The sequence below is a fragment of the Carcharodon carcharias genome (assembly GCF_017639515.1).
Source record: "Carcharodon carcharias isolate sCarCar2 chromosome 27 unlocalized genomic scaffold, sCarCar2.pri SUPER_27_unloc_1, whole genome shotgun sequence".
Taxonomy (NCBI): domain Eukaryota; kingdom Metazoa; phylum Chordata; class Chondrichthyes; order Lamniformes; family Lamnidae; genus Carcharodon; species Carcharodon carcharias.
Window position 1 is genome coordinate 3,551,342 of NW_024470624.1, and position 11,292 is coordinate 3,562,633.

Here is an 11,292-nt window from a genome sequence, read left to right on the forward strand (position 1 = left end):
CCTCACTGGCTACGGATGAGGTCCCAGAGGACTGGAGAATGGCCAATGTTGTTCGATTGTTTAAGAAAGGTAGCAGGGATAATCCAGGAAACCACAGACTGGTGAGCCTTACGTCAGTGGTAGGGAAATTATTGGAGAAGATTCTTTGTGACAGGATTTGCTACCATTTGGAAGCAAATGGGTGTATTAGTGAGAGGCAGCATGGTTCTGTGAAGGGGAGGACATGTCTCACTAACTTGATCGAGTTTTTCGAGGAAGTGACAAAGATGATCGATGATAGAAGTGTAGTGGATGTTATATACATGGATTTCAGTAAGGCCTTTGACAAGGTCCTTCATGGCAGACTGGTACAGAAGGTAAAGTCAAATGGGATCAGAGGTGAGCTGGCAAGATGGATACAGAATTGGCTTGGTCATAGAAGACAGAGAGTAGCAGTGGAAGGGTGCTTTTCTGAATGGAGAGCTGTGACTAGTGGAGTTCCGCAGGGATCAGTGCTGGGACCTCTGCTGTTTGTAGTATACATAAATGATTTGGAGGAAAATGTAACTGGGCTAATTAGTAAGTTTGCAGATGACACTAAGGTTGGAGGAGTTGCAGATAGTGAAGAGAATTGTCAAAGGATACAACGGGATATAGATCGGTTGGAGACTTGGGCGGAGAAATGGCAGATGGAGTTTAATCCACACAAATGCGAGGTAATGCAATTTGGAAGGCCTAATACAGGCAGGAATTATACAGTAAATGGCAGAACCCTTAAGTGCATCGATGGGCAGAGGGATCTGGGTGTACAAGTCCACAGGTCACTGAAAGTAGCAATGCAGGTGGATAAGGTAGTCAGGAAGGCATATGGCATGCTTGCCTTCATTGGCAGGGCTATTGAGTATAAAAGCTGGGAAGTCATACTGCAGCTGCATAGAACCTTGGTTAGGCCACACTTGGAATATTGCATGCAATTCTAGTCACCACATTACCAGAAGGATATGGAGGCTTTGGAGAGGGTGCAGAGGAGGTTTACCAGGATGCTGCCTGGTCTGGAGGTTATTAGCTATGAGGAGAGGTTGGAGAAACTCGGATTGTTCTCACTAGAGCGACAGAGATTGAGGGGCGACTTTATAGAAGTTTACAAAATTATGAGTGGCATGGACAGAGTAGGTAGTCAGAAGCTTTTTCCCAGGGCGGAGGAGTTAATTACTAGGGGACAAAGATTTAAGGTGAGAGGAGAAAACTATAAAGATAATATGCGGGGTAAGTTTTTTACGCAGAGGGTAGTGAGTGTCTGGAATTCGCTGCCAGAGGAGGTGGTGGAAGCAGGTACGATAGTGGTGTTTAAGAGGCAGCTTGACAAATACATGAATAGGATGGGAATAGAGGGACACGGACCCCAGAAGTGGAAAATGTTTTAGTTGACGGGCAATATGATCGGCGCAGGCTTGGAGGGCCGAAGGGCCTGTTCCTGTGCTGTACTTTTCTTTGTTCTTTGTTCTCACCCTGGAGATTCCCGGGATCAGTTTCCCACAGGCTGTCCTAGAAATACAGGACAAAAGGCAAAATAAGGAGCAATCCCTTAAAATACAGGACAGTTAATCACCCTGAAATTGTCTCCTTAAATGTCAGCCATCTCCGGGGGAAACCACCCCTTTAATTGTGAACATTAGGAAAGAGTCCATCCTTTTAGCCAGACAAATAAATGTGTCAAGCTGAGGGAGCAAAGGATGTCAATGTCTTTAAGAGAGAGAGAGAGAGAGGGAGACCTGGGCCAACCTTTCCAGAGACTGCACCCTCCCTGGATTCACTTTCTTTCCCTTTGGTTCCTGCAGGTTAACAATTTACCCCCAGAATGAGAAAAGAAATGGAAAGGGGGTAACATTGAGTTCCTCACAGATGTTGCCCAGAGGAGGAAGTTTCAGTCTGAAGCTCATTGTCCAACTTCCTCATTGTGACGTCCACAATGGAACCCTTCGCGAACCAGCCAATAGGAATCACTCTGCTGCGCAGTGATGTCCTCGGGTTCCAACCACCTCCTCTTCACCATGGACATCCAATCCCTGTACACCTCCATCCCCCACCGGGATGGTCTGAAGGCTCTCCGCTTCTTCCTTGAACAGAGGCCCGAACAATCCCCATCCACCGCTACTCTCCTCCGTCTGGCTGAACTTGTTCTCTCACTGAACAATTTCTCCTTAAACTCCTCTCACTTCCTCCAAATAAAAGGTGTGGCTATGGGTACCCGCATGGGCCTCAGTTATGCCTGTCTCTTTATGGGGTATGTGGAACGTTCCTTGTTCCAGTCCTACTCCGGCCCCCTCCCACTACTCTTTGGTACATAGATGACTGCTTCAGTAGTGCTTCATGCTCTCATCTGGACCTGGAAAGATTTATTAATTTTGCTTCCAATTTCCGCCCCTCCATCATTTTCACGTGCTCCACCACTGACACTTCCCTTACCTTCCTTGACTCTCTGTCTCAATTTCTGGTGATAGACTGTCCACCAATATTCATTACAAGCCTACTGACTCCCACAGCTACTTTGACTACAGCTCCTCACACCCCGCTTCCTGTAAGGACTCCATCCCATTCTCTCAGTTCCTTTGCCTCCGTCGCATCTGTTCTGATGATGCCACTTTCAAAAACAGTTCCTCTGACATGTCTTCCTTCTTCCTTAACTGAGGTTTTCCACCCACGGTGGTTGTCAGGGCCCTCAACCGTGTCCGGCCCATCTCCCGCACATCCACCCCCACACCTTCCTCTCCCTCCCAGAACCATGATTGGAGCCCCCTTGTCCTCACTTATCACCCCACCAGCCTCCGCATTCAAAGGATCATCCTCCGCCATTTCTGCCAACTCCAGCACGATGCCACCACCAAACACATCTTCCCTTCACCCCCCCCCGGCAGCATTCCGTAGGGATCGTTCCCTCCGGGAAACCCTGGTCCATTGCTCCATCACCCCCTACAACTCAACCCCCTCCCACGGTACCTTCCCATGCAACCGCAGAAGGTGCAACACCTGCCCCTTTACTTCCCCTCTCCTCACCATCCAAGGGCCCAAACACTCCTTTCAAGTGAAGCAGCATTTCACTTGTACTTCCCTCAATTTAGTCTATTGCATTTGCTGCTCCCAATGTGGTTTCCTCTACATTGGAGAGAACAAACGCAGACTGGGTGACCGCTTTGCAGAACACCTTTGCTCTGTCCGCAAGCATGACCCAGACCTCCCTGTCACTTGCCATTTCAACACTCCACCCTGCTCTCAAGCCCACATGTCCATCCTTGGCCTGCTGCATTGTTCCAGTAAAGGTCAATGCAAACAGCAGGAACAGCACCTCATCTTCCAATTAGGCACTTTACAGCTTTCCAGACTGAATATTGAATTCAACAATTTTAGATCATGAACTCTCTCCTCTATCCCCACCCCCTTTCTGATCCCTCTTTTTTCCAATAATTAATGTAGATTTTTCCCCCACCTGTTTCCATTATTTTTAAATGTATTTCCATCCATTGTTTTATCTCTACCTTTTAGCCTATTTCAATTCCCCCCCACCCCACCCCCACTAGGGCTATCTGTACCTTGCTCGTCCTGCTTTCTACCCTAAATGATCACATTCCTTAGATAATATCACCACCTTCAACACCTCTTTGTCCTTTTGTCTGTGACATTTTTTGGTTATCTTCACCTATCACTGACCCTCTCTCCAGCTCTACCTGTCCCACCCCCCTTAAACCAGCTTATATCTCACCTCTTTTCTATTTTCCTTAGTTCTGTTGCAGAGTCATATGGACTCGAAACATTAACTGTGTTCCTCTCTGCTGATGCTGCCAGACCTCCTGAGTTTTTCCAGGTATTTTTATTTTTGTTTTGTTTTGGATTTCCAGCATCCGCAGTTTTTTGCTTTTATCCTCAGGTTCCTGTCTGCAGGCCCAGCGCGCGAACACGGGAGCCCCGCCCCCACCCATTGTTCCCTCTCCACCTCTTCGAGCCAAGGTTTCCAGGCAACCGGCTGACGGCTCCGACCAGAGCGAGAAGCCGCTCGGAGAACTCGGGAGAGGGGAAGCTGCGCATGTGCGGGGAGAGCCCGCCTCTTCCCGTCATGTGGAGGGGTTGACCAATGGAAAGAGTTGGAGCACCGGAAGGACCCTGGTCCTCCAGCCAATCAGAGCGCGGGCTTTGTGTGAATGACGGTTGAGCTTCACAAAGACTAAAACTTCCTCCTCTGTCCAACATCTGTGAGTAAAACACTTTCTTTTCTCCCCCTTTCCATTTCTTTTCTCATTCTGGGGGGAAGTTGTTGACTTTCAGGAACTGAAAGGAAAGGAAGTGAATCCAGGGAGTGTGCAGACTCTGGAAAGGTTGGCTCAGGTCTCTCTCTCTCTCTTAAAGACATTGACATCCTTTGCTCCCTCAGCTTGGCACATTTATTTGTCTGGCTAAAAGGAAGGTCTCTTTCCTAATGTTCACAATAAAAGGGGTGGTTTCCCCAGGAGACGGCTGACATTTAAGGGGTCAATTTCAGGGTGTTTAACTGTCCTGTATTTTAAGGGATTCCTCCTTATTTTGTATTTTGCCTATATTTTTAGGACAGCCTGTGAGATACTGATCCCTGAGTCTCCAGGGTGAGTTTGAGTGATTTGAGTGGGACAGCAAGTGAGTGAGTCGGCCAGCAGAGAGATGATGATGTTGTGAACAAGAAACGTTGTAAGTTTTAGTTGATTTTAAACCCCAGTGCTCCCACTATTATTGTCTCTAGACACTTCCTCTCCAGCTCCTCTCATATTGAAACTCAAACACCCCCAACCTGCTTCACGGTCACAATCCTCCCCCCCCCCCACCCATGCCTCCCCCATGGCTTAAGTGCCCCTTATTTTATTTCATTAGAGTCCTGCCCCCTGGACAATACAGTATGAGAGGACAAAGATATGTCTAATGTTGTGATTGGGGTGTTATGATGTGTGCCAGGTGGACCAAATCCACAAGGGAAACTTGGCCACGCTATCACAACAGTTTTGCAATTTGTATTTATTACAAGAAGATGTGTGCACTGAATTCAGAAACAAGGAGTCCACTAAGACCTTTAGAGATTTTAAACATGAAATTAAAATATTTATTAATATTTATTAACAAAAGGAAAGATTTCAAGCACACACATAAGATTACAATTTGTTAATGCTATAACAAATCCTCAAAGTCCTAATTGACCTAACTCCAAATTACACACCCCCTTTAAGGCAACAATCCAAAATAGATTTTAAATTAAAAAAAATAAGTCAGCAAGTTACCACAGTACACACTTGACAGAGGAATTCCAAAAGCTTGTCTTCAACTTTAGTTTCTGGACACAGTAGACTTATGCACAAATAGGTGGAAGCTTCCTGAAGGCTGTTTCACACACTCCTGTTAGATCTTACATGGCCCCCCAACATAGCTTTTCATTCTCCTTTAAAAATGTTCTCTCTCTTTAATATGTAAATTCCATTGTTCCATAGGTCTTTGGATCTTTACCTGTCCCATAAAGTAACAATCTTTCATGTTGCCAATATTATCAGTAACCTTTGGGAAAAATGAACACAATGCCTTGCTCATCTGGCTAATTGTAAAAATCCTAACATCCCTTTGAATCAAAACAACCCCTTCACTTCATTAGAAATGCAAATTCCCTCACACCTTACATGCTAGGACCCCATTGATGTTTACTCATTAGCATTTCAAGTACATTTCTACACCTAACTTCTTTTGATAATTTCAAGCTTGCACTTTCCCTGACTCCAAATGTAGCTAAATCACACAGAGAGAACCATCCACACTCACACTCATAAACCTACTCGACAATAAACCAGAATAATATTATAAAAATTATTATACTTCTGTAACGGGGAAAACTTTAGATATATTATTGATAGTTTTGTCATAAAGTTCATTTGTTATCCTTCTAGTCTTGGAGGACAGTACTGTGGCTACTTAATATATTTCCAATGATGGAGTAATTCTGACACAGAAGGAGTCCATTTGACAACTCGAGTCCATACAAACTCTCTGTAGAGCGATCCAGTCAATCCCATTCCCCTTCTATACCCCCGTTCCCCTGCATGTTCATTTCCTTCAAGTGTCAATTCAATTTCATTTAGAAATTATTGATTGTCTCTGGAACCAACACCCTCATAGGCAGTGGGTTCCAGGACATCACCACTGGCTGTTGAAATAAAGTTCATCCCCACAGCATCATGTATCTCTAATCATGTAATAGAGCACTGTGTTTTAAACACATTTTTAGTGCAATAATATTGGGTGTATCTTAGGTGCTGCAGAGTGAGAATGGAGTGAGGGTGTGTGGAATGGAGATTTACTGCATTTGGGGAATGAGAGATGAAAGAATGTTCCACAGAAATTAGAACTGTCTGTTTTGAATTTCTATCCCATACTGACAATAATGACTTTTGTAAGCTCCTTTAGCAGGATATTAGAAGGGGAGAATTTGCAGACAGCAATCTCAAACCAAACATCACATCAAGATCTGACAAACTCACTCAACTCATCAGGACCTGAATATGATCAGCCTTTGAATCTGGAAGGAGAAATGTTTATCTGTTCTGTCTGCTTCAAAAGGTTTTAAACATCAGTGTGACTGGAAAAGCACCAAGACACACACACCCGAGTGAGAGACTGACTGTGGGAACAACTTTAACCAGTTACGCAGCTTGAGAATAACATCACCGTTCACAGCATGGAGAGACTGTACACATGTTCTGTGTGAGCACGAGGCTTCAACTGATTGTAGAATCTGGAGAGACACAAGGACATGTGCACTGTGGAGAAACCATGGAAATGTGGGGACTGTGGGAAGGGATTCAAATATCCATCTGTGTTGGAAACTCATCAGCGCAGTCACACCGGGGAAAGGCCGTTCACCTGCTCTGAGTGTGGGGAGGCATTCACTCAGTCATCTCACCTGCAGTCACACCAGCGAGTTCACACTGGGGAGAGGCCATTCACCTGCCCTGAGTGTGGGAAGGGATTCAGTCAGTTATTCAGCCTCCAATCACACCAACGAATTCACACTGGGGAGAGACCGTTCACATGTTCTGAATGTGGGAAGGGATTCAGTAATTCTTCCCACCTGTGGAGACACCAGCGAGTTCACTCTGGGGAGAGGCCGTTCACCTGCTCGGAGTGTGGGAAGGGATTTAGTGATTCATCCTCCCTGCTGATGCACAAGCGAGTTCACACTGGGGAGAGGCCATTCACCTGCTCTGAGTGTGGGAAGGGATTCGCTCGGTCATCCTACCTGCTGACACACCAGCGAGTTCACACTGGGGACTGGCTCGCCTGTTCTGAATGTGGGAAGAGATTCACTCGGTCATGCGACCTGTTGGCACACCAACGGGTTCACACTGGGGAGAGGCCGTTCATCTGTTACATGTGTGGGAAGGGATTCACTCGGTCATCCACGCTGCAGACACACCAGCGAGTTCACACTGGGGAGAGGCCGTTCACCTGCTCTGAGTGTGGGAAGGGATTCACTCGGTCATCCGATCTGCTGACACACCAGCGAGTTCACACCGGGGAGAGGCCATTCATCTGTTCCGAGTGTGGGAAGGGATTCACCCGGTCATCCCATCTGCTGACACACCAGCGAGTTCACACCGGGGAGAAGCCATTCACCTGCTCTGAGTGTGGGAAGGGATTCAGTGATCGATCCACCCTGCTGAGACATCAGCGAATTCACACCAGGGAGAGGCCGTTCACCTGCTCTGAGTGTGGGAACGGATTCACCTATTCATCCGAGCTGCTGACACACTATGACAGTCACACCAATTAGAGACCTTTTAGATGCTCTGACAGTGGCAGTTAATTGTGTGAATTGAGGTTAAGTATATAGGGGTGGACATCATGTATTGGATTGTTACTTGAGCACATATTAGGAGACACTGACAAAAAGTGGAGTCAAGTCAGGAGGTATATACTTGTAATGTTTCACTCGGTGAATACATCTATACTAAGTAAAGATTGGCTCCAGTTTCTTCCTTCGCCATCAGGCTGTCAACATTATAACATGGTAATAGAGAATGCTTGTCTAATGTTGAATGGTGGTAATGAGAGGAAAATAAAACATTAAGCAGAGGCTTACAACCCAAGTAGATTTTGTGAGAAATGGCTGAAAGCAAGTGGAAATTGTCAGGGTCTGATTACCCACTGATGTTCTCGGAGTCTGAGCCACACGACCAATGGAAGAATGAAGTGGATATGTGGACACGGGTTATGTCCCTACCAAGGAGGAAACAAGGTCTGGTCTTGGCATTGTCACTTCCCAACAAAAGTAAATTCAGAAACAAAGTATTTAGTGAGCTGGATGCCCGTCAGTTGGATATTGATGAAGGTTTGGATCTTCTATTCAGGTTCATTGATGAGATTTACAAGAAAGATGACCTATTGGATCCCTATGAAGCATAGTAGGACTTTGACAGGTGTCGAATGAGGGTGAAAGCATCTTTAGCAGATCTGGATATCACAACAAAAGACAGGATTGGAACAGCACTAACAGGTGAATGTCCCGAGGAATGGCCGGAGAACAATTAACAGTTGTTTCAGGTCTGACTCAAAATATCATTATGTGATGAACTGCCCAAAGTGGAAAATGAGGGTCTTTGAAGTGACACATGACACAGAGAATTCTGAGGCTGAAGATGATGATAATGATCACTCTTTGGAATTGTACTAGTCACAAGGAGATTTCATCCAGTGATGATTGTGTTCCTCACAGACTCATTCAGCTGTGCTGTCTTAGACAGTGGCTGCACCTCGACAGTATGTGGATCAGATTGGTGAAAATGTTACCCAGATTCACCTCATAGTGAGGATCAACACAAGGTTAAGGAGTTCTACTTGTTTGGGTTTGATGATGTCAACACATTGAAGACACTATAAAGAGTGGGGATTTTTGCAAATTAGCTGGAGTCAGCTACTTTATCAGGGCTGCTGTTGTCTTTAGTGAGATACCCTTACTGTTGAGTAAACCTTCCATGAAAATGGCACAAATGCAACTGGATATGGAGCAGATAAGGCAATTGTTTTTGGAAAGTCAGTGGATCTGCAGTTTGCTCAATCAGGACATTATTGTCTTCCCTTAACAATACCTGATGTTTCTAATCAGAGTCTTTGAGAAGGATTAATAGTATTAATGATAGGAATCAGAACCAAAAAAAAATTATTTTAAAGCTAAACAGACAATTTGCTCACCCTTCCTGTCAAAGATTAAAAATCCTGCTCTTTAATGCAGGGGTGGTTGGTGAAGAGTATACGGGTTTCATTGAAGAGATTAAGTGCAAAGTGTGAAATGTGTAAAAAGTATGGGAGGACACTGTCACATCCTATTGTAAACCTTCCCTTGGCGCATGACTTTAACCAGGTAGTTGCCATGGATCTAAAGGGATGGGACAAAGACAGAAATATTTTCATTCTACACTTTATAGACATGGTAACCGATTTAGTCTTTCTCCAATAATACAGGGCAAGGACAAAAGGCAGATTATAGACCAAGTCATGGGGAAATGGATAGGGACTGGACCTGGGGCACCAGCTAAGTTTCTGACTGACAATGGAGGGGAAATTTGCTAATGATGAGTTTAAAGACATGTGTGAAAACATGAACATGATGGTCATGAACACCACAGCCCGAAAGTCCTTTCAGCATTGAGCTCTGTGAAAGGAATCATGCTGTGATCGATGAAATGCTGCAGGAAATCTTAGCTGATCAGCCAAACTGCAAGTTGACAACTGCACCGACATGGACAATTCATGTAAATAATTCATTACAGATGGTTGGAGGTTTTAGTCCCTAACAAATGGCCTGTAAGAGAAATCCCAAATTAGCCTCTGTGCTGGGCAATAGCCCTCCTGCTTTAGAAGGGACTACAATTAGTTCCATTTATCGTCATCAATTTTCAGATTGTTTCACGAAAAGAAGTGCTCAAATTAAGAAATTACTGGGGATCCGAGAAGAAGGATGTCTTACAATGTAATAATGCTTTGTATAAAGTAAGGAAAATTGTATTTTTGCCTCTTGGATTTGTTTTGAAATATCGTTTGTGCCAATTATTACATTCCTGGTCAGGACCATTAACATTTAAAGAGAAGTTTGAATACCCAGTGATAACTGAAAGAATTACACCACAAGATTCCACGTTTTCAAACAAAAACAAACTTTACTGTATAATAAAAAAAAATATTAAAAACCAGCACTATGAACTTAACGTTATAGTTTATGCTATGAATCCAGTTCTACGTTTTAACTTCTCCCCGCGAGTTCCCTTATACTTAATGATATATTGAAGGTTCATTCACTTCTGTTCCTGGGAACATCCCAAAGGTTTGTTAAAGGTGTGCCCATTCAGACCCAGTTTTATTTCATTCCTTCCCAGCAATGTCGACAGCTTCATTCTGGACTTTCATCTTTATTCGAGCTTTTGAATCTTCCACGTTGCTCACAAACTACTTCATTCTGATCATGTTGGGGTTTTAAATATATTTTTTTGTGAAATGTCCATTTGCCTGAACTTTTCTTTTATTCATTCACAGGATGTGGGCTTCACTGGCTGGGCCAGCATTTATTGCCCATCCCACCCTACTGCTCCTCTATCTTGTTCTGCCTCAGCACTGGCAGCTACATGTAATTCAATGTTAAGGGTTATTAACCCTTCAGGGTTACTTTGAGGTCTTAGTCCCTTCTGTGGTGGACTTTTATCTTGAAATGCTTCAGGCACTTTTCCTGACTCTACACTGTCCAGTACTCGGGTGGGTACATCAGTGTCTTTATTTACATCAGTTTGTTGCTTAACTGGGTCACCAATAGGCAACGGATTTTTACTCTCAGAAACATCTTCTGAACTGTGAACACAGTCCCAGTAAGTGGAAAAACAATATCACCCGCTCAATAATTTGCCAATATAAAATCTATATCTGTAATCAGTAATTTAGAAAAAACACCAACAATAACAGAGCCTTTTACTAAAGCATAGTTTAAATTCACGCTACACAATGGGATAGTCACACACTACCCATCAATACCCCGTACCAATACATTTGTATTTAGTGAGCTTTTCGAAGAAAAGTCTAAATATTTAGCACTGAGCTAAACCACTAGCTCTCAGGATAACAATCTTTCAGGCTCTTTCTGGGAGTGACTTCCCCTTCAAATAGAAATCCTTCATAATCCCTCATGTCTCTATTTACACCCATGGTAAATACATTAAAAGGTATTGCTTTCTCACAAGCTTCCCTCTTTGGTACAACCTCCTCTGGAGA

The 11,292-nt window shown here is 44.2% G+C and overlaps 1 protein-coding gene across 1 annotated transcript; it reads left to right on the plus strand.

Annotated features, from left to right (window-relative positions):
* The first annotated feature begins 4,143 nt into the window (after nucleotides 1-4,143).
* Nucleotides 4,144-10,191, plus strand: LOC121273667 (zinc finger protein 229-like). Its single transcript, XM_041180822.1, has 3 exons — nucleotides 4,144-4,223; nucleotides 4,575-4,692; nucleotides 6,436-10,191. Exon 3 carries the CDS (start codon nucleotides 6,791-6,793, stop codon nucleotides 7,808-7,810), a length of 1,020 nt encoding a protein of 339 aa, XP_041036756.1. The 5' UTR covers nucleotides 4,144-4,223; nucleotides 4,575-4,692; nucleotides 6,436-6,790; the 3' UTR covers nucleotides 7,811-10,191.
* The last annotated feature ends 1,101 nt before the right edge of the window (nucleotides 10,192-11,292 follow it).